This window comes from Sceloporus occidentalis, unplaced genomic scaffold (assembly GCF_023333645.1).
Source record: "Sceloporus occidentalis isolate IW3139 unplaced genomic scaffold, rSceOcc1.0.p SCAF_6, whole genome shotgun sequence".
In the NCBI taxonomy this organism is placed as follows: Eukaryota; Metazoa; Chordata; class Lepidosauria; order Squamata; family Phrynosomatidae; genus Sceloporus; species Sceloporus occidentalis.
Window position 1 is genome coordinate 22,281,528 of NW_028316986.1, and position 23,938 is coordinate 22,305,465.

Genomic DNA, 23,938 nt, shown 5'->3' on the forward strand with positions numbered 1-23,938 from the left:
GATGGCAATGGTATACTCCCTCTCAAGAAACTTGCCAAGAAAATCCCATGATAGGGTTGCCCATAAATTGGAAATGACATGAAGGCACACAACAACAACAACAACAACAACAACAACAACAAGTTGCCTTCCGATTACTCTTTGGTTCCTTGCAAAGTAGAACAAGTAAGAGCAACTTTATTTCAATTTAATTTGAAATTCAATTTAATTACACTGCTCTTCTCAAGTTTATTACACAAGTATCTGTAATAGGGCAGTGGTAACATTGGTCTACTTTGTATGGTTATTGTAAGGTCCTGTAGGTGAAATGTTTTGAATATTGTAATATTAATGCTGTATAAATGCTATATATTGTGTCACCTCTTGTAGTACTAGCACCTGCATGTACAAAATTTATGGCACTCAAAATGGGACTCTGCCTTGCTTCTGAACCCTTTCTTAAATACTTACCGGTAGTTAAAGATTATTCTTAACTGCTGCAAGGTTACTTTACTATTGCAGTGAGTTTAAATTTTATTGTCCTTTGACTAAGTCCCTGCATGACCAATACAGGCATGACCCCTCCACTGTGATCCCTCCAAGGGAACTACAGAAGAATCAACGTCTATACAAAATGTAGGCCTGTGACTCCAGGAGCGTCGCTTTTCTTCCTTCTGTATGATTTTTTCAAAAAAATATTTTTATTCACACATTAAAATCTAAATTATATTAAAATCTGACAAACACCTGAAGACAATATATAACATAACACATCACATGTAGCTATAACTAAAATAACAATCAAACAAAATTGACTTCCTGAACTGCTTTTCCTTGACCATGTTTCTTACAGCATTTCCACTTGTTTTTATTTGAGACAATATTTTCATCATCCCACTTTATCTCCTGTATAATTTTTCAACATCTTTCGCCTGATGAAGAAGCCAGTGGAGCTTTGAAAGCTTGCATTATGTGTTTTCTGCATCTTGGCTGCCCAGTCATGCCTTTGTGGATTTTCCATTTTTGTTTTATAGTTAAAGATTAACAGGCTTCTTTGAAAGTCTGTTGTAAAGATTAGATGTATTTGAAAAATAATTTTTTATGTAAATAAAATAATATGTGTCTTGTCTTTTAACAAACCAGACTAGTCTCTCTCTTTTTTTTCCTGGTTGTGCTTGGTGTCAACTGTGCAGCAAATGATGGAATGGATTGTGGTTAAGCAGAGAGTGCATTGTTATCTCAACAGATGGTGGATAAAACTGATTTCTGAAGAAATGATGTTGATGTACTTCTGTTAATGCAAACTTAAAATTGGATGGGCTTTTTTTTTCACAGCTGCCTCAGATTGTTGGCTCATGTTCCCACTTATTTCACTTTCTTTCTTGGTAAGCAGGTTTCAGAGTTTGAAAAACCTGCAAAACCTGTTTAGGGACCGTGAAATGAAAGAAATTACAGTGGTCCCTCCACATTCGCTGGGGTTAGGGTGAAAGACCCCCTGGAATGTGGAAAAGCCACAAATAATAATAAAAAAAAACACTATTCTTTTTACCTAACAGAACACCTCTCTAGGAATCTCCAGATTGTCCAGTACAATATGATCAACGTCTCCCAGAAGTTGATCATAGAATCACACAGGAGGACCTACAAATCCCTAGACAAACATTTTCTCTGGGAACTTCTAGGTTCTCCAGCACAAATCTATGGTCAGTTTTCAGCAGAATCGTGCTGGAGGACTTAGAGATTCCTAGAGAGAACATATTAATAAAAACCACAAATAACCAAATCCACAAAAGTCAAAGCCGCAAATGTGGAGGGCCAACTGTTGTGTATATAAAATGGGAAATAGAGCCTCTTTCCAAACCACTTTCAGTACTCTTGCAAATTTGTTGTCCAAGGACCTTATCGCACACAGAAACGTAAACGTTCTAGGGACGGGAGGAGGACTCTCGTGCGCGCGCGCGACCGCCCCAAAACGGATTTTATCACACACAATTCAGTCCTCCAAGGAGCCCCATTCTGTCCCCTGTCGTGCACCCGTTCGCGTCCAGTCCTGACGGGCGCCATTTTTTGCCGACGGAAGGTAATCCGTCAGGCAAAAATCACACCCATCAGGACTGGACGCGAACGGGTGTGCGACGGGGGACGGAACGGGGCCTCTTGGAGGACTGAATTGTGTGCGATAAAATCCGTTTTTGGGCGGCCGCGCGCGCACACGAGAGTCCTCCTCCCGTCCCTAGAACGTTTATGTTTCTGTGTGCAATAAGGTCCCAAATCTCTGCAAAGTCAGAGGAGTTCAGCATCTTCCAGAAATTTTGCAAAAACTTCTTTATTGCTTCCTTTTTTGGCAGGCTTATCCAGATGATTTTTAAAATATGAATTTTAAATTATGAATTTTATATGTGGATTGTTTTAAAATGTGTATGTCTATTTGTCTTGTTAGATTTATGTGTGTTTTAATGGATGTCTTTTTAATTTATGTTATTTGTCCACTGCATGTTTTAATTAATGTTGTACACTGTTTATTTGTTATTGTTCACCGCCTCAATCTATGGGAAGAGGTGGGTAAGAAACAAATATTGTTTTTGTTGTTGTATGAGGTGGATATTGTGGTTAACAGCCACTTTTTATCTTTATACTCAAGGCTAGAATCTGCCCACTAAATATTTATTTATTGAATTTATATCCCGTCTTTCCCTGGCGAAGACATTCAGATAAAGATGTGTACTTTGGAGAAAATCTATGAATACAATTACATATGTAGCAGCTTGAGTGCCGGCCTCCAGGATTCAAATCCCTGCTCACCCATGAAAACCTACTAGGTGACCATGGTCAGGTCACACTGTCTCAACTTCAGAGGATGGCAATGGCAAACACCATCTGAAGAAACTTGCTTAGTAAACCTCATGATAGCGTCACAATAAATCAGAAATGACAACAACAACAAACCCCTTCCTAACACGATTATTGACAGAATGCCAGAGTAGACTGGGTGGCACTGCCATTTTCCCACTTTTTCTCTAAGCTTCCTACTGGACCTGAATGTGTGTTTGTGGCCATCACAACCCTGGTTTGTCAGTTCATCTCTCTCTTGTGTACACACACACAGACATAAAGGGAGAATTCAGACACAGCTGTGTTAGTCTGTAAAATCAGCATTCAAAGGGATGTTGCAGCACTTTTGAGACTGTGGTCCAAAACAGTCTGAGACCACTTTAACCTGGCTCAGTGCTTTGGAATTCTGGGAGTTGTAGTTTTGTGAGACATTTAGCCTTCTCTGTCAGAGAGCTCTGGTGGCACAATAAACTACAATTCCCAGGATGCCCTAGCACTGAGGCAGGGCATTTAAAGTAGTCTCAAACTGGATTATTTCTGCAGTGTGCTTTGGACCAAAGATCCCTTTGCATGTATTGTTTTTAAGTGCTTTTATCCTTTAAATTGCATTTTATTTTTTAATGAGTGATATCTTTTAATACTAGTTCTATTTTAATGGGCACTTTTGTATGTTTTTAATTGTAGGGTTTTTTAAAATTTGAAAGCTGCATTGTGTCACAATTGTGATGGAAAAGCAGGATATAACAATAATTATACCATGATGACGACAAGAGCCAGCATGGTGTAATAATTTGAGTGCTGGACTATGACTCTGGAAAACAGGGTTCGAATCCCCACGCAGCCATGAAACTCAATGGGTGACCCTGGGCAAGTCACACTCTCTCAGCCTCAGAGGAAGGCAATGGCAAACCCTCTCTGAAGAAACTTGCCAAGAAAACCATACGATAGGTTCTCCTTAGGGTTGCCATAAGTTGGAAACAACTTGAAGGCACACAACAATAACAAAGGCTGGGGAACACAACCATTTTCCTGCTCTTCTCCAAACTTCTTCCTGGACCTGTGTGTGTGTGTGTCTGGATGTGTTGACCAGAGTGAACACATGTCACAACTGCAAAGCGGTCTCAAACTGGATTATTTCTGCAGTGTGTTTTGTTGTGTTTTACTGTATATGGAGGGTGATGACCAGACACCCCCCTTTTCCAAGAATATGTCCTACATTTCAACCTTCTGTCCAGGAGGAATTCCAGAATGTCCTCCATTTTTAGCATGACTAAGCAGCATGGATTTATATTTATATTATATTAAAAACACACTGCAGGACCTGAGTCCTGTTCAAAATGGAAGACATTTGGAAATTCCTCCTGGGCAGAAGGTGGCAAATGGAACACATGGAAAAGAGGGGTGTCTGGTCACTTTGGTGTTGACACTGTGACAACCTTGGCTTCTTAGTTCCCCTCTCTGTCTTGTGTGAACACAAAGAAACTCTCTCCCAGATACACACATATATAAAGGGGGTTGTGCTTTCTTTCTGGATAGGTGATGAAGGCCACCTTTTTCCTCAGTTCCCTTAGGTGTCCCCAAAAGGAGTGTTTCTGAGGGAGTTCCAAGCAGGCAACTTCTCCTCAAGACAAATAAAAGTTGTTGATTTTTGATGGTTTGGGGCATAAAGACTTCAATTAATCCCCACCATCTCAGTTTTAGGAAGAGACAGTATCAAAACAAGAGCAGAATGCCATTCCCTGTCTCCCAAGCGTCCTTTCCAAAGCCGACTCCAGATTCCTGTCAGCCAGAAGGCCGCCATCTTTCCTGAGGCACCCATTAACCCACCCTTTATGTAACAGTGGGGCTGTCCGTACTGCAGAAATAATCCAGTTTGACATGACTTGTACTGCCATGGCTCAATATTATGGAGCTCTAGGAATTGTCATTCTGTGAGACATTTAGCCTTCTCTGTCAGAGAGCTCTGGTGCCCCCATAAACTGCAGTTCCCAGAATTCCATAGCACTGAGCCATAGCAGTTCAAGTGGTGTCAGACTGGATTATTTCTACAGTGTGGATACAGCCAACTTTGCAGCTTTTGCGAAGAGAGAGATGGAGCGATGGAGGCTGGAGCCACCTCAGGGCAGAATCAGAAGTCCTCCTTTTTCCAAGACCACTTTATCTGCCTTAGCTCCATGCTGTGGAATTCTGGGAATTGTAGTTTGTTGTGCTACCAGAGCATTGTTGAATTTGGTGGAAAAGGTGTTATAAATAAACTTTATTTATTTCTTTATTATGGTCACCCAGTAGTTTTTATGACCCAGTTGTGAATCAAACCCTGGTCTCCGGAGTCGTAGTCCAACACTCAAACAATTAAACCATGCTCGGAAGTCCAATCAATCAATCAATAAAAATATATCCAGCCTTCTCTCTCAGAGAGCTCTGGTGCCACATCAAACTATAATTCCCAGATTTCCATAGCATGAAGTTGTGGCAGTTAAAGTGAGGTCAAACCGGATTATTTCTGCAGTAAGGGTGCAGCCTAAAGAAGTATGGCTATATATTTATATGAGTGTTTCGAGCTTTTATTTTTCTTATTCCCTACATTTTTCTTGTAATGTCCTATATTTTGCAGTGCCTTGTCCCTCTCTTGCAGTTAGGACATCTGGTCACCTTGCGCCAGAACATTCCAGAAAAATGTAGGGCCCTTCAAAAATAAGATTTGTAGTTTTACAAGGCCTTTTAGACTTCGCCATCATAGAGTGCAGGTACCTCACATAACTAGGATGGAGGGATGGCAGTTAAAGTGGTGTCAAACTCTTTATTATTTCTACAGTGTAGATACACCCTTTATAGTGGGAATACAGGATACAAATGCATTTCAAACAGGCTTTTCTAAATCATGCCACTTTTACTTCTCTATGCCCCAGGGCTGGCACAAAACATTTTATTGCCTGAATCAGAATAACAAAAATGTAAGGACATTACAAAATAATATAATGTAGGGCATTACAAAAATAAATGCTAAAAACACTTCTTTTTAATGGGTCCTTTTTATCCACTGGGGTTTGGTTCCATGAACCTCCAAGGATAACAAAATCTGTGGATATTCAAGTCCCATTAAATATGATGGAGAGTAAAATTGAGTCCTTTATATAAAAATAGCAAAATTAAATTTGCTTTTTGGAATGAATATATATATATATTCCATGTACGTTTGAATTCATGGATACAGAGGGGCAACAGTAAATATAAATTCCTATCATATGTTTTATTTACTGCTATATTACACAGAGTTGCATTATATTGTTTGTTGTTGTGTGCCTCCAAGTCGTTTCGGACTTATGGCAACCCTAAGGCAATCCTATCATGGGCTTTTCTTGGTAAGATTTGTTCAGAGGAGGTTTGACATTGCCTTCCCCTGAGGCTGAGAGAGTGTGACTTGCCCGAGTTCACCCAGTGGGTTTCACACCAAGCTGGGGATTGAAACCTGGTCTCCAGAGTCATAGTCCAATGCTCAAACCACGACTACACCATGCTGTCTCTGCACTACCAGTACTGCTGCTGTTGTGCTGCTACTGCTGTATTTTTATTGACAGGGTGGAGAAGTGGTAACTCTGGAATTTGGTGCCTCAGGCTAAAGCATAATTTGCCAGTATCATGTATCTTGACCTGAGGAATTGGGGGAAGGGAGTGCCCTTAACTTTTCTAAGTCAGGCAATAAAATGTCTTGTAGTTGTACCAGCCCTGGGGCGAAGAGAAGTAAAAGTGGTGTGATTTATGTGAGTCTCTTTCAAATGCATTTGTATCCTGCATTTCCACCTATAAACGCTGCATCTACACTGTAGAAATAAGTAGCGTTTGACACAATTTTAACTGCCATCCCTCCATCCTACAGAATCCTGGGGTTTGTAGTTATGTGAGGCACCAGCACTCTGTGGCAGAGAAGGCTAAAAGGCCTTGCAAAACTACAGATCCCAGATTTCCATAAGGATGAAGCAACAGTTCTTAAAGTGGTATCAAACTGCTTTATTTGTACAGTGTAGATGCACCCAAAGTGCTGAATTCAGTTATTAATTCCAACTAGCGTATGCCCATTGAATGAACAGACGTTACCCATTGACTTTGCAAGTTCCATAATCACAAAAAGTCAACATGGGTTTCAGAGAAGCAAATCATGCCAGACTAATCTGGTCTCTTTTTTATATATATATGTGTATATATATATATATATGTATGTATGTATGTGTGTGTGTGTGTGTGTGTGTGTGTGTGTATATATATATATATATATATATATATATATATATAAATAAAAATGACCAGCTTGGTAGATAAAGGGAATGCTCTGGATACTGCATATCTTCATTTCAGTAAGGCCTTTGACAAGGGATGTTCTTGCAAACAGGCTAGTAAAATGTGGTCTAGACAATGCAAGTGTTAGGTGGATTTGTAATTGGTTGACTGCCAATTACAGTCAGTGGCTCCTTTTCATCCTGGAAAGAAGTGACCAGTGGGGTCCCACAGGGCTCTGTCCTGGGCTCAGTGCTATTCAACATCTTTATCAATGACTTGGAGGACAGAATTGGGGGCATACTTATCAAATTTGCAGATGACACCAAATTAGGAGGAGTAGCTATTACCCTTGGTATGCACCGAGGTTTGGTTTCAGAGCCTCCCCCCTCCCCCAATACCAAAATATGTGGATGTTGAAGTAAGGTCCATCAAATACAGCGGGGTAGTGAAATGGTGTTCCATATATGAAATGGCTAAATCAAGGTTTGCCTTTTGCAATTTAGGTTCTTTTTTAATATTTTCAAGCCGTGGATGGTTGAATCCATGGATAAGGATACAGAGGGCCAACTGTACATAGTTTTCAGAATAAGTAACAGGTCAGAACCCAGTCAAGGTGGTGTAGTGATTTGAGGGTTGCACGATGACTCTGGAGACAAGGGTTCAGTTCCTCACTCAGCCATGGAAACCCACTGAGTGACCTTGGGTAAGTCACACACTCTCAGCCCAACCCGGATAGGGTCACCATAAATTGGGTACAATTTGAAGGTACACAACAACAACAGATAGAAATCTACAGGGTGATCTTGGGCAAGTCACTGCTCTCTCAGCTTCAGAGAAAGGCAATGGTAAACCCTTGCCAAAGAAACCCCATGATAATTCACCTTAGGGTTGCCATAAGACAGAAACAATTTAAAGGCATGCAACAACAACACAACCACAGCCATTGTTGTTGGACTACAATGCTCATCAGTCCTATTGGCATAATTGCTGTGGCAAGCGCTGGAAGAAGTTGCAGTCCAGCAACATGTGGAGATCTACTCTACATGTCAGCCGACTCTTTTAGTTAGCAAAATACTTTGAATATATTTAAAAGCATAGTCCTATGCAAAAAAGGAAGTTGCACTGTATTCAGTGGGCTATACGTCCAAGACAATGTCCACACATCATAAACTTTATACATTATTATATTTCTAATTCTGGGGAAGGTGTTGGTGGGGAGCACCGTTTGGATTTTCTGACTTGGTTATGAAAATGTCTGGGGCTTCTCCTGCATGCTTGCCTGTTCTTTGTCTCCCCTTATAAAGTATGTTTCCCTCTCAAGAGCCAAGGTAGTATAGTGGTCTGAGTGCCCTCTGAGAGCCTAGGGTTCAAATCTCTACTCAGTCACAGAAACCCATTGGGTGACCTTGAGCAAGTTACATTATCTTGTCATTAGAAGAAGGCAATGGCAAATCTCTGAATAAATCTTGCCAAGAAAAAGCTATGAGAGAGTCACCTTATGTTGGAGTCAACTTGAAGGCACCTAACAAAAATGTATTCCAACAGCCAGTCTGTGATAAAGGAGGGTGAGTATGAGTATAGCGCTTAAAATGTGACAAGATGTGGGAGGATAAAAGATTTAAGAGACATGTTTTTCTTTTTGAAATATGATCTACTACTGTTTAGAAAACGACTGAAGTTAAAGGATGGAAACATATAAAAGTGGATAAGGAACCTACAGCCTTTCAGATGTTGTTAGATTGCATCTCCTTCTCCTATCACCTTTGACCATTGGCCATATTGGCTTACGCTGATTAACTCCCATCACTCCCAACCAGTAAACTACAACTCCCAGCCAAGGGTCAGAGGTGATGGGAGCGGTAGTTTAACACCTGGAAGGTCGTAGGCTCCTCATACCTTCTTGAATGTCCCATCTCTACCCTTTCACCCCAGAGTCCGACACCTGAAGGGTCAGAGAATTATCATCCTTGTGTTCAAATTACTTTCTACTTGGTTCCTAATATGTGAAGGAGTGTTTGAGGAATGTGGTCTATTGTTCACAGATGCATGCAAAGTTAGTAGTAGGTCTATTGTGGTGATTAGTTAATTTGTATAACAGGAGTCACAAACTGGATTTAGGATGTAGGATTTTATAAGTGTATACATACAAGTTTCTTCCAGAAATGATCTAAGGGCACATGATCCTGCCATCTTATTGTGGCTAAGCAGGTCTGGGACCAGTCGCTGCTTGGGTGGGATACAACATGGGAATCTTGTGTATGCTGGTTTGGGTCTTGTGATGGGAAAAGATAGTACAGAGAAATGTATCAAATCATTCAAGCTACTCACACATCTGTGGGAACTTTCTTCTCTCTCTGCATCTACAAGATTATAATCTTTCTCTCTGCCTTGGAAAGTCTTCATCTGGTAGATTTCCCCCCTCGCTTTGTCCATTGTAATCACCCACAACATAAAGCCTTCCACCTTCCAGATCTCACACTTCTCTCTCTACTGTGTGATGCAGCAGCTAAAAAAGTCAATGCAGTTCTAGGTTGCATCAATAGATGTATAGTGTCAAGATGGAGGGAAGTAATAATGCCACTATATTAGGGTTGCCATAAGTCAGGACCTCCAAACTGGGACAAATGTAGGGCAATATTTTCAAATGTAGGACACTTTTTTTTAGATGGAGGACATGCGAAAAAATTGGATGGTTTTTAAAAAATGTTAATATAAATGCATGTTTCTTAGGCATGATCAAAATGGAGGACATTTTGGCATTATTCCTAGACAGCAGAAATGGACTTCCCTTTCTGGCCAAACCACCCCCCGCCATTCCAAAACACACACAACAGCACATTTGGGCATTGAACATGACTTTACTTAACATGGCCTCTTGCATATTTCAGAGGCTTATTCCATAACCCTTGGGTTTAACACTTAGCATGGGTTAACATGGCTATGCATATTGAACATGTGAAGGTGGTTTCACAAGAAGTGGATTTGCCATTTCAGGTTTCTTACACCAAGTGTACTTCTCAAAAGTGTGTACTTGGTCAAGGGACTTTGGTTTTTCTTCACTGCTCATGAGTTTGTAAAAATCAGAGCAACTTACATTGGCCATGCCTGAGAGAGTATCAATATCATCATCATCATCATCATCATCATCATCATCATCATCATCATCATCACCATCATCATCATCACCATCACCATCACCATCACCATCATTGTCACAACAAGGCAGACTTGTTAGCACTAAAAGCACCAAAAATACACCAAAAACACATTTTGGAAGGTGACACTCTCTCGGCTTCAGAAATGGTGCGTGCATGCCTCAGAAGCTGACTCATATCATCATCATCATCATCATCATCATCATCATCATCATCATCATCACACTATCATTGTCAAAACAAGGGAGACTTGTTTATTTTTAATAACAAAAATAAAATAAAATAAAATAAAAAAGGCAGACTTGTTTATTTTTAATACTATAAATATGGATTGAGACTATTAGCCGCTCTGATAGCCTTTTTGGCTGAAGGGTGGGGTATAAATCCCATAAATAAATAAAAATAATTAATAAATAATTAAAAAAATAAATAAAACCAAGGCAGACCTGAAATGGCCACTCCCCTCCCCTCCTCGCTTGAATTTCACGCCAGGAAATGGTGCTTTTCCCTTTCCCTGGCCCAGAGGCCTATCCTCCTTGGTCCTCCTCCTTTGCCTCCTCTTCCTCCTCCATCGCTCACTGGCCAATGACAGATTGGGGCTGGAAACAGGCCAGCCCCCGCTCTTCTGCCATTGGCCAGACAGCTTTGGGGACGTGCACTCCTTTTTAAACCCCCCGCGCAGGAGCGCAAGAGGGGCGAGCGCATGCTGCTGCCGGCCACTGCCTGGGCAAGTGCCGTGGGCGGCGCAGCAGCTGCGCTACTAGAGAAAGAGGAGGAGGAGCAGAGGAGGAGGAGGGCAGCTTGGCTGAGGAGGAGTAGGAGGAGGTGGGTGGCCAGCCAGCAGCAGCCGCATTAGCGGCTGCAGCAATGGCTGCATGATTGGGCCCGGCCCAGAGGCCGGGCCCAAACCCAAGATTTAGGGGGAACCGGGCCGGGGCGGGCCTGGTTCCTCCAAAAGCGGGATTGTCCTGGGGGCCGCTGGGATATGGCATCCCTACACTATATTCTGCTTTGGTAGGCTTTACTTGGAATACTGTGTCCAGTTCAAAAAGGACATTGACAAGCTGGAGCGTCTGCAGAGGATGGCGACCAAAATGGTCATGGGTCTGGAGACCATGCCCTATGAAGAGAGATTTAGGGAGCTGAGTATGTGTAGCTTGAAGAAGAGAAAGTTAAGAAGTGATATGATAGCCCTTTTTAAGTATTTCAAGGGGAGTCATATTGAGGATAGAGCAAGCTTGTTTTCTGCTGCTACCGAGAATAAGACATGGAGCAATAGAAGCAAACTACAGGAAAAGAGATTCCAGTGGAACAAATTCCCTCTGAAGGTGGTGGAGTCACCCTCCTTGGAGGTCTTTAAACAGAGGCTGGGTGGCCATCTATCAGGGATGCTTTGATTGTAAGTTCCTGCATGGCAGGGGGTTGGACTGGATGGTCTTTGTGGTCTCTTCCACTTCTATGATTCTATAATTAATTGCAGCTAAAAAGGCCAATGCAGTTCTAGGCTGCATCAATAGATTTATAGTTTCTAGAAAGGGAAGTAATCTCCTTTGGAGATTTTTAAGCAGAGGCTGCATGGCAATCTGGTGGGGGTGTTTGCTTGTGAGTTCCTGCATGGCAGGATAGGGTTGGACTTGGTGGCCCTTGAGGTCTCTTCCAACTCTGTGATTCTGTTGTCTAAATCTACAGTCACATGCCTCTCTTTCAGCAATCCCAGGGACTTTACAAACCACACTGTAGTAAATCACAACTGCCTCCCTCCTTTCGAAGCCCCAAATCAGGTGAGGGAGAGGGCACCTGGTGTCTCATCACTTATCAGGACTATGATTATTTGGACAGGCAGCCAGCCAAGGATATACCAGTGAAAAGGAAAGGAAAGGAAAAAGGCCAACAGCCTTGACTCTTACAGACCTGTTATCAATTAAGACATGCAAAACTGTTTGCACTGTCTCTCCTGCTGGTGCCTCCAGTTTGAGAAAACAGTAGCTCATAGCATAATTTTTATCTTTTTACATTTCTCTCTTCCATACTACAAGGACCTTGGAGCAACATCATTTGGTCAGGTGGGACAGAGTGAGAAGTAGCAGAGCAAACAGCTCTAGAGCTTTATAACTGGTGTAGGAAGACAGTTTGAAGCTTGAAACGCAACACCACTGCCTCACACTGGATCTCATTTTAGACGTTTAAACAGAACAAGAGACTCACTGGTTTGACAACAGACAAGGTGATGTGTGTGAATAGGAATATAGATTGTGGGACTCAGATCTGAATCAGTGGAAGGCTTTAGTGGGATACTGGGCTAATGGCACACTGAAACAAACAGTGTACGATTGCAGTGTTGTGACAACGGAATGAGGCAACAGGATGATGGTGTGCTGTTTGTGAGAGCAGAGCTGCAGTGCTGTATTTCTCATAGTACAGAAAATAAGAATAAAACGTTATGGCAATAAAGGGTTTCCTATGTAGTTAAGGACTGAAAGAAGCCTTGTGGAGGAGAAAATAAAAAGGCATATGGCGTGACTGTTGTCATGTGTCTTGAAATCACTTTTGATATGTGCGACCCTCAGGTGAACCTATCATAGGGTTTTCTTGGCAAGATTCTTCAGAAGGGGTTTGCCATTGTCATCCTCTGAGGATGAGAGAGTGGGAGCTGCCAAGGTCACCAGTGAGTTTTATAGTAGAGTGGAGATTTGAAACCAGGACTCTAGAGTTGCAACACTCAAACCATTACACCACACTGGACCTTAAAGCTAGAGGAGGAGGGAGACAAAAAGGACTCTTTATGGAGTCTGGCTGAATCTATGCATGAGTAACAAAGGATATAGTGGTCTATTATATATTTTCCAAATGGAACAATATGTGTGTGGGCTCTTTTTTTGTGCAGAGGTGGCCTGTGGTCTGAGCAGCAGGAGTGTTTCACCCTAAAATGGTAAGTCATTCCCCTCAAACCACTGACTGCTGATATTGTTTTCTGGTTTCAGGAAGGCCTGTTTACTAGAGCAAATGCTCTGTTGGAGCTACATGCTGGTGGGCAGATAGTGTCTGCTAGTGACAGAATACAGTGAGACAGTGGAGTTTATCACACGTGAGGAATTTCTCTTAATTTCAAATGAAAAGAAAGTGGGGCCAGAAGTTTAGCGAAATTACGTGAATGCTCACTGCATTCGAACTGGCTTCCCATTGCCCCAAAATAGCATGCCATTGCCTGAATTTGTGTGTGGCAGTCTATCACGCAATAATGTGAAACCACATGATTGTGTTCGGGCTGACTTCCCATTGCCCGAATTTGCATGTAGTGGGTTATCACACAATAACGTGAAACCCCAGTGATTGTGTTCAGATTGCCATTGGATAATACAGCGCGCCCGCGTCATATGTGGGCGCGCCTTACGCGGCTTGAGCATACGCGCTCAAGCTGCGGGGTGCACGCGGGGTGGAAGGGGCGTGTGCGCCCATTGCGCGCTGCGCGCCGCCGTGCATAAGCCCCATTGTTTACAATGGGGCTTGAGCATAGGCGGAATTCGCCTTACGCGGCGGAATCCGGAACGGATCCCCGCGTAAGGCAAGGGCCCACTGTACTTCCAATTTCCCTTGTTTGATAAACTGTAGTAAGTATAGTAAGACAGTAAGCACAGTAAGGATGGAGGCATCGCGTCATTAAAGTGTTCGTGGAGCTGCCATTTCTCTGAATAACAGAAGTTCCCATTGTGCAGAGAAATGGCAGCTCTGTGAATGCTTTAATGATGGGATGCCTCCATGACAATTTCATCTCAGGAGACAAGCGTGAATGGTGATCACGCCCTCACGCTTTAGGGATGATCTAGCCACATTTTAAGGATGGTAAGCCTCCATGTGATAATCTCCTATGTGTGAAAAGGATCTAGGAGACTTAGTAGACCACAAGTTGAACATGGGTCAACAGTGTGACGTGGCAGCTAAAAAGGAAAAGGAGCCATTGGTGAGCACCCTTTGAGTTTGGCTGGTCAACCAATGTCTAGAGGGTGGATGACAACAACAACGGAGTTTATCAGACAAGGGAAACTGGAAGTATAATCCAATGGCAATCTGAACACAATCATGGGGTTTAATGCTATTGTGTGATAGACTACCACACACAATTTCAGGCAATGGGAAGTCAGTCCGAACGCAACCAAGGGGTTTAACGTTATTGTGCGAGAGATGATCACACGCAATTTTGGGCAATGACAAGCTATTTTCGGGCAATGGGAAGCCAGTTCAAACGCAATTCGAATTCACGTAAATTCGCTGAACTAACGAATTCATGGGAATGTGTTCTGGCCCCACTTTCTTTTCATTCGAAATTAAGAGACATTCCTCCCGTGTGATAAACTCCAACAGCAACAACAAAAAGTCTTTCTGTGGAGTGCCTTCTTTTTCCCCTGGGATGGCTCCTCCATTGTTGGCAGTGCCTTGTCCTCCTTGGCCAGCAGAGAGGACTTAGCCTGCTGCTGGAGCTCACCCTGCTCCTGGGGACAGAGAGAAAGAAAGAAAGAAAGAGAGGAGGAGGAGGAGGGCGTCTGCTGCTGCTGCTGCTGCTGCTGCTGCTGCTTCTCTCTGGCTGGGGCTGCTGCTGAGTTTGTAAACAGTGGCCTGGCTGGCTCTTGGGAGGAGCAGGGCCGCCCCCTTCTCGCCCGGATTGGCCTCGCTCGCCTGGGCCAATGTTTTTCTCCAGCGACGGGGAGGGATCGCCTCCCTCCTTCCTTCCTTCCTTGCTTGCTTGCTTTCGGAGAGGCGACTTGGAGGAGCGTTGCCCGGGCTGGCTGGCATCTAGGGCCCCCCACAAACACCCATCCGCCCCTCACCTCCTCTCTCCAGGGATCTGCCCGTCTGGACCCTCTTGGCTCCGGGGATGACTCCGAAGAAGGAGCCTTAAGGGGTAAGTAGGGGCTGGGGGAAAGGGGGTTTTGCAGCCAGGGGCAGGAGGAGGTCTGTTGGTGTGAGCCCAGGTGACCCCACTGGACATGAAATGCCCCCCATGCCCACCTTGGGTCCAGGAGGGGGTCCTGACTGGCCTCCCATTCTGAGCAGGGCTCAGAGAAGCATGCATTTATTTACATGCCTATCAAGTGTTGTTTAGCTTTTGTTTTGGCCATGTCCTTTTTTCAAGACATGTCCTCCATTTCCACTTTCGGCCCAGGAGGGGGTTCCCAAATGTCTTCCCATTTTGAGCAGGGCTCAAAGAAGCATGCATTCCATCTTTGTCCTTTTTCTAGATATGTCCTCCATTTCCAGCTTAGGTCCAGGAAGGGATTCCCCAAATATCCTCCCATTTTGAGCAGGACACATTCACATCTCTCTGAGGTGTTTTTTAAAGCCTTTGTTTTGCTCATGGCCTTTGCCAGGACATGCCCTCCACTTCCACCTTCTGCCCAGGAAGGGATTCCCAAAACGTCCTCCATTTTGAGCAGGACTAAACATGTATTTACATCTCTATCAAGTGATTTTTAACCTTTTGTTTTGGTCATGTCCTCTTCCAGGATGGGTCCTCCATTTCCACCTTCTGCCCATTCGTGAAGTGTCCTCCATTTTGAGCAGGACTAAACATGTGTTTACACCTCCATCAAGGGTTGTTTAGCTTTTGTTTTGGTCACGTCCTCCCCTTTTGAGGAGGACTCAAGAAGCATGCGTTTACATCTCTGTTCAGTGTTTTGGCCACGTCCTACATTGTTTATTTTCTCGGGAGGTCCCTCCCCTCTTAAATAAATAATAAATAAATAAAATTTTTATTTATACCCCGCCCTTCCGAATGATCAGGGCGGCTAACAAAGTGCACCGAAGCGCAAACAGAGTACAAGGTTAAAAACAAACACAATATTAACAATCCATAAAAACAATAAAAAGCCCCTTAGCCCAACCTCACGGCCACGAGAGAGGAGGGAGGCCCACAGGATGTCTTGTGGTGCCTCCTTTGTGGGTAGCACACCTAACAGCCCAGGAAGACAGGGCTGGTTGTGTGTACGGGTTTGTTTACGTGAGCCTCTCCAGTCAGGACTGCAAAAGGTAGGGAAAACTGAAAATGGAGGACATTCCCAAAACAAGAAGCCCGAAACACACTCCCAGCAATAGATAAATAAAGCCATGCTGCTTGGCATGTGTCTGTAGAGGGAAGGCTGGAATGGAGGACGTGTCCTGGGAAAGGAGGACGTGCCTGGTCACCCCGCGTGTCTCCACCCTCTCTCCTCCTCCTCTCCCCTCCCTCTCTTTCTTTCTCTCTGTCTCTCTTCCGTTCTTCCTTGGGCTGTTATTCTTCCCCCTTTGCCTGCCTTGCTCTCTCTCGCTCTCTCTTTGTTGGGCTCTGCTTTAGGGAAGCAGCAGCAGTTCCTCCCTTTTCCACCTCTTCCCAGTCTGGGCTTCCCACCAACAAGAGCTAGGACTCAGGACTTACACTTACTATTCCTTACCCAAGTCTCAGGGTGAGGATGTTTCTCCCTCTCTCCTCTTTTACTCCCCAAAAGCCCCTTGCGTAGTTTCCTTTGGCACGGTTACTCTCCCTCCACACCTTTTCTTTGGTTCTCTTCATGTGGGATGGTGTCTGCCTTTCAGGACTGGCCTTTCTTCTTTTTCCCTCCTCCCTCCCTCCAACCTGTTGTTGTTGTTTGCGTTAAGCAAAGATGAAGCTCTTTACTTAGCTGCCACTGGAGCCACGGTGTAGTTTTTGCTCTCTCTTTGGGAAGCAAGCAAGTAAAGGTGAGTTGGAGGAACAAGGGTGGGAAGGGTCACGCTTGGCATTGCCTAGTTAAGCAGAGTGGCCGACAATACCTCCTTTCTCTCTCTCTCTGTTGTTTATTTCCCCCCCCACACACACACACTGCTGTTACGATCCAGTTTGACACTGCTTCGCTATGTCTCAGTGCTGTGAGATTACAGAATTGGTGCCGCAACTACAACCACGATTCCCAGACGTCTGTAGGTTAAAGTGGTGTCAAAGTGGGTTATCCCTGCAGTGTGGATGCAGCAGCCCTGCTGGGGTTTTACCAGCAAGGCACTGGTTTTTCAGGTTTCGATGCCAAGCTCTCTTGGGTCAATTTGGATTTGGTGGTGGCCGTATAAAGGAGGAGAGGAGGAGGAGTGAAGCACTTTGCAGTGCACAAACTCTATTGTGACGCACTTTACAACTGATTGCTCTTGCCAAATCTTCCCAGACTTGCTGCGATCAGCATATTCGGCAGAACAATGGAGCGAGAGCCTGGCCGACTTCCCTGTCCAGCGCAATCCCAGCATCGACTCCTCACTTAACATTTCAGCACTGTATCTGATCCTCCTGTCTAATGACTGGGAGGGGGCTGGGGGATCTGACTTGAATGTTTCTGTTTTCTTTTCTTTTTTTAGAAAAAGAGAGCGAACCAGCCCCGCTCTTTTCCTCTCTCCCCCTTTCCAAAACACAGCCAGACTTTGGAACACTGTTCGGTTGACTAGCAAGTCCTGTCTTAAAACTTTTGTTGTTGTTGTTGTTGTTGTTTTTCCTTGCAGAGGTCTCTCCCCCCCCCCCCCCCAGGGACCCTTCCTAGACAACACAAGTTAACCCCTTCAGTGGTGTCTCATGTTTACTTCATTTTTAAAATGTTTACTATGCCAAGTTTCAAGTTTAGTGTGCACTTGAAATTCTTGGGAAATGGAAAATGCGCTGCGATTTTTACATTGCTCACATTCTAGTAGTGATTTTGTGGGTTCTGCAAGCTAAAGTAGTTTGGCTAAAACTTAACTGTAACTTGACATTTCCCCCCTCTTTTTTCTCTTTTCTCTCCCCCCCCCCCCCCGTAGGACAAAGAATAAAAAAGTCCAAATGGCAAAACAATCTTCTGATTTAAATTCTGAGTGCGATAGAGAAGGTGGACAATTGCAGCCTGCTGAAAGGCCAGTTCATCCTCAGCATCTTCGGCCTGGGGCCCCTACCTCCTTACAAACTGAGTACCAAGGTAATCATTCAGGCGAGCGGGACAGTTCGTCACCTGGTAGCCCTCAGGGACCGTTGGCACCACCATCCAGCCCCAGTCCGTTTGCTACCAGATCCCCATTTTTCATGTTTGTAAGAAGATCCCCACTGCTCTCCAGATCCTCCAGTGGGTATTTTTCTTTTGACACCGACAGGAGTCCTGTACCTATGAGTTGTGACAAGGCTACACAGACTCCAAGTCCCCCGTGTCAAGCCATCATCCATTATCTAAGCACAATGGGTAAGCAAGATCATGGTAAGAAACTTTTCCATACATGTTCCGATTATCCTCTCATTCACCTGAGAAGCCTTTATTCCTCTCTGTGTTTTTGTGTTTTGTCAAGTTTGAAGGATCAGTTAAGTTTGAAGCATCAGCTGTTCAGAAGAAGACTCAGAGGACACACCACATGCCTCATGGATGTTTAATAATTGTAAATTTGTGCAGAGTGGAGGCAGTCAGGGTTGAAACCATAGTGTGATGGGAGGGGTTTAAACCCTTTCATACCCTTCCATGTTCCAGATGAAAATTATCCCTCAAAGCTGCTATTTCCTTTAGAACAGAAGTGCCTCATTGTGGAGATGTTTCTTTTTTTTTACTGCAACTTCAAGACTGTCCCAGTAACCATGGTGGATTCTGGGTATTACAAAAAGTTAACTTTTCTAAGCTCTGAATGGAAAATGTCTTTTGGAGCCATTGGGAGCATTACACCTGGACTAGCAGCACCTTTTGTGATGGTGGGATCATATGGCTGTGCCAGCAGAGGAAACGGTAGCATCACCCATGCAGCATATCAGAGCTTAGAAAACTTAGGGTTTTGGTTTGTTTTTTGTTTGTTTGTGTTTGTTTGTTTTGGAAGTACAGAATTTTACAGTCAGCATAGCCACTGTCTGTGTTGGCTGGGGGATTCTTACAGTTGTCCAAAAACAAAGTAACTTTTCCAAGCTCTGTGGCATATTATGGTTCTGATCAAGGCTTTTGCGCTTGATAGTTATCATTTCAAAAAGCAGCACCTAAAATTTTCCTAATGCAAAAACATGGAGGCTTTTTGAGAGATTCAGTGTTCTCTGCCTAATGAAGGGGTTTGTGGCCTCACAAAGGACTGAGACATCCTGGATCTCATAGGAAGTACCTTTTTGTTTTGCTAATGGAGTTTAAATATCCTGAACTTTAAAATGCTTTGTTTCCCAGTACAGTGGAGCCTCGGGTTACGAAAATAATCCGTTCCGCGGCCGCTTTCGTAACCCGAACGGCTTTCGCAAGCCGAATCCCCATAGCCGCTAATGGGGAAAAGCCGCGATTTGGTGTAAAATCGCGGCAAAAAGCACCAAAAGTTTTTTCGGGACCCGAAAAAACGTTCGTAACCCGGATCAATAATTTCCAATTGGATTTTTTCGGGTCCCGAAAAATTCGTAACCCGGGTATTTCGTATCCCGAGGTTCCACTGTATCACATGGCCAGCAGGAAAAGCCTGCCTACATAAATATCTATCCACACTCCCAATACCACCACCAGTATTTTGACAAAATGCAGGCCTGTCCATTTTTTCTTTGGCTGATGAAGAAGCCAGTGGAGCTTCAAAAGCTTGCAACATATATTTTATGCATTTTGGTTGGCCCCAAAAAGGTATCAATGTTTTGTGGATTTTGAATGTTATTGGATTTCTTGTTGGATTGGGAACTCAGTTTGGATACTGAAAACAATTTTGTGGTCTCAGCTGTGTGCTCTGATGCAGCCTTTCCCTTATTTCTCTGTGAGCTGCTATTTTGCACCTTACTCCAGCTTAAGGGGGTGGGGGGAATTTGAGACATAATATTGAATGTGGATATTTTAATGTGTTGTGAGCTGCTTTGATTGTCTTGTCACAGAAAAGCGGGATAAAAATAAAACTTAAAAAAATGATGGACCTTGAGTTTCTAGAAACTAGAAAAAGCCCAGAGTAGATCCTTGAAATATGAAATCTTCCCTCCCTTGATTTAGGAACTACAAGAGTCCTTCCTTGTCACCTCTGAACATCCATATAGAAATTCAGTTGTTAGACTGGACTTTGCCCACCATCTTCTGTCTGAATATTTGGTTAGTTTTCATAGCTTTAGCTCTGTTAGGCCAGTCACTTCACATTTAATCTGCCACCTCAAACACATCTGAAAGAGTGGATCAGTCCTTGAGCAGGGCCTGAAGTCTAGAAATTTTTAGGATGAAGGTCTTACCTTTAAAATTGAAGTGACAAACGGTTTTTCTTTTCTTCTACATCCCACCTGCCCAGAAACACTATGTCCTGGTTCAGGCAACAGCATCAAGTCAACTGTTTTGATAAGACCAGGGACAAATTTCCTGGCTGGTTAAGTTATTGCAAGAATGAGGGGTGAGGAAGAAAGAGTATGAAACTCGTCAGTCTCTGTTTAAACTGGCTCATTTTAGAAGGTCATTAGATACCCTGATAGATACCAAATACTATCCCACTACATTTTTACCTGGAATATTGACCAGCTTTATCTAGTACTGAAAACCATATGGGGCTAGTATTCATTGGTTTACCTCTGCCTGTCCCAGTATGAAATTAAACCCCAGCAATATAAACCTGAAACTAACAATGAAATGTACAGACAACTAAAGGCATGTCCCAGTTCATTCTAACTGTGTTTGGGGGTGGGCTGGGGAGTATAAATTAAGGCAGTGCTTAAAAAGGAAAAGGTAGCCCCTTGACATGAATGTCTAATAGTAACCGACTGTAGGGGGCAGTGCTCATCTCCATTACTAGGCCAAAAAGCCAGTGTTGTCCAAGGACTGCTCTGGTGGTCATGTGGCCAGCATGACTGCACCAAACGTTGCTATCTTCCCACAGAAGTGGTACTTATTTATCTACTTGCATTTGCCTGCTTTCAGACTACTAGGTCAGCAGAAGCTGGGACTAGTGACAGGAGCTCAGCCCATCATGCGGCACTTGGGCCTTGAATTGCCAACCTTCTGATCTTTCAGTCATCAGTCTTAACCAATAAGCCATCACATCCCCTATATGCAGTGCTTACTTTGCCCTTTACTTCAGCATGATCAGTTACCTATATTGATTGCCATAGTGTTGCAGGGAGGGTAGAGGTGAAAAGCTCTAATTTTGTTTTACACAGCATTGAACTAGGACTGTGGGAAGGTGCTGCACAGACATGTTCTTAAGCCAGTCTGTTTCCAAGTGTACACATACATTTTAAAGCCTAATACCTATATTACAGATAGGTTTATCTTCCCATATTTACTACAGACATTGAATTCACTTCCTAAATTCCACAGATTAGAATCAGAAGGAGTAGAATCTCTTGCTTTTTTAAAAAAATACCTTCTTTCCTTTGGCATTCAAAGTGTCTTCGGACATAATCAATGTGTAGAGAACAGATATGGCTTTAAAAACAACACTGCATGTTGCCTTTTAATAGTTGCATGATTGCTAAAGTTTACCTGTGTTGGTTTTTCTGGCATTGAGATAAAATGGTAAGGAACTCTGCAGATGTTGAGTCTCTGCCTATAACTGTTGGGAACAGAAGAGCTTGATTATAAGGAGGAATGACAACCCCAGTTAACACATGTAAAGGGGCTTTGTACATTATTGAAGATTAAAGTTGTAAATTATCAAATACTTCCTGTGGCATATCTGTGTTGAATTAGTTAGGTAAACAGTTTCAGCAAAAGTGATGCTTCTCCTGGAATTCATTTGTTCCTTTGCAGTTGTTGCCATCCATGTTCTGAGGAGCTTATGATCAATGTGTCTGATCATAACAAGAAAATAATAAAACATAAAATATAAAGAATATATAATTGACCATTCAGACTTAAACTCTGCTACTGAGTGACAACACAGCCAATAAATCTGCATGTTTTTGTAGTAGATTGAAAAGAAGGTCTAATATCCTTCTAAAAGATGGGAAAAAAAAGATCATCTTCAGATTCTCAAAGATGCCACTCCACTGTCTTAGATGGATTGACTTGTCTCACCATACAAAAGTGCTGAAGTTATATTTACTCTTAATACTGTAGCATGATCATAATTTTACTTAAAATAAGTCCCTTTAGGTTAATTGAGACATGAACCCCAGTAAGTGTACACAAGAGAGCAACCTGAACTTGTTGCTTTGAGCTGAATTAAGAAACTGGCATTCCTTGTATGCAAGCAGAAGAGTTTTTTTTTTAATGCTGATTCAGTGTTTGTATGTTTGGACAAATCTCCATAGATCTGTGATGGCACTTCTGCATATATCCTAAAAATAGGGTAAGAGGTCAACATATGTGTATGCTAAAGTTAGGTCAAATCATAATCTAGTTTGCTAGGAATATGTGATCTACAGTGATGTTTTATACATGGTTTGTAGCCTCTTTTTAGAAACCTGGAAACCTATAATTTCTTTAGATACAAGTTCCCACCTCATAGTTGCAGAATGAAGTTAGGATTTGAGGTAATAAAAGGATTTAAAATAGGGAAATGATTTTAAACATTTTTGCATTGTATGTATTTTTAAACTGTAGGAAATTCAGCTGCACATCAATTGAAGATAATTTCGAATAATGTTAAATGCTTGAACACTGATCTGATGTAGTGATTAGTTTTACAGTACAATACTATTTAGATGTGCCAACAGAATAGCACTGTTAAGACCTAGCAGAAGAAACAAAGGGTTGTGGCGGGTGGCGATACTAGATTTAGGAACCGCACGCCAACTGCATGGTCCCTAACCCTAGTACGGAGTGGCAGCATACTAATGGCGGCACCCCGTGTACATAGGTGCCTCAATTGTGATGTAAGTGCTGTACATAGGTGCCTCCATTGTGACGTAAGCACGGTGCTTACGTTGCAAGTGCGCCAGTGGCGCACTCACGACGTCACTCTGGTGCCTTAAAAGAACCTGGAAGCACCAGGTTCTTTTTATTTCAGAGGGAAGCCATGAGGTTTGTCCCCGGCCAAAAATTGGTATGAAAGGTATTGGTATAAAATTATTCTAGATCTCTTATAGCCCTGGAATATATCAATAGTGCCAGCACACATACAGAAACGTGCAACTATATAGTCCTCAGTAATTTATAGCATTCCTAGGCTGGAAAAAGTTTTGATCTAACACAGTTTCACCTAGCCTAGTGTTTACTTATCTGGCATTTGGTCATTTTTCCAGTTAAGACTGCAGTTTTAGACTGAGAATAGAAAGACTCAGGTTCAAATCCCTACTCAGCCATGAAGCCAACCTTGGCTCAGCAGTTGTTTCTCTGCTCAACCTAGATCACAGGGTTGTTGTGAAAATTAAAAAAAAAAAGGGATGCAGAATTGAATGTTACTTCTGAGCTCCTTAGAGGAAAGACAGGATATGAATGTAAAAACAGTAAAATAAATAAACGTACAATACTCTGCCAGCATATCTCCATCTGCTGTAAATTGTGTCTGTCGAGGATGGTACATATCCAATGTAGATATACATAAAATACAGAAATTGGACTGTGGCCTAGGAACGTATCACAAGGATGTCAGGTATCCACACATATTTGTACAAACAAGCAAATTTTGAGAAATGCATGATAGAACTCTGTTTCAGTTTGGGATATAAAATGCTTTTTGTATGATTTTGCTCATACTTTTAAAGGTTCTTAGGTTTTTCTCTCTGTATCAAAATCTGTTACTTGACTTCTTGTAAGTAGTGTTTTTTTAATGCTAAGTATTATTTATAATTGTTGTTTACTATGTATGCATGACAGGTCATGCAGAATGCACCA

The 23,938-nt window shown here is 42.8% G+C and overlaps 1 protein-coding gene across 2 annotated transcripts in view; it reads left to right on the forward strand.

The window, feature by feature from the left end:
• Positions 1-15,057: 15,057 nt before the first annotated feature.
• BCL2L11 (BCL2 like 11) overlaps positions 15,058-23,938 on the forward strand; it is a 34,694-nt gene continuing 25,813 nt past the window's right edge. The window contains exons 1-2 of one of the 2 annotated variants that reach the window (XM_089529060.1): positions 15,058-15,138; positions 18,024-18,451. In XM_089529060.1, the coding sequence (XP_089385186.1) occupies positions 18,046-18,451 (406 nt within the window). In that variant the 5' untranslated portion in view covers positions 15,058-15,138; positions 18,024-18,045. The remainder of the gene's footprint in view (positions 15,139-18,023; positions 18,452-23,938) is intronic. The other variant, XM_089529061.1, reaches the window with a different exon arrangement.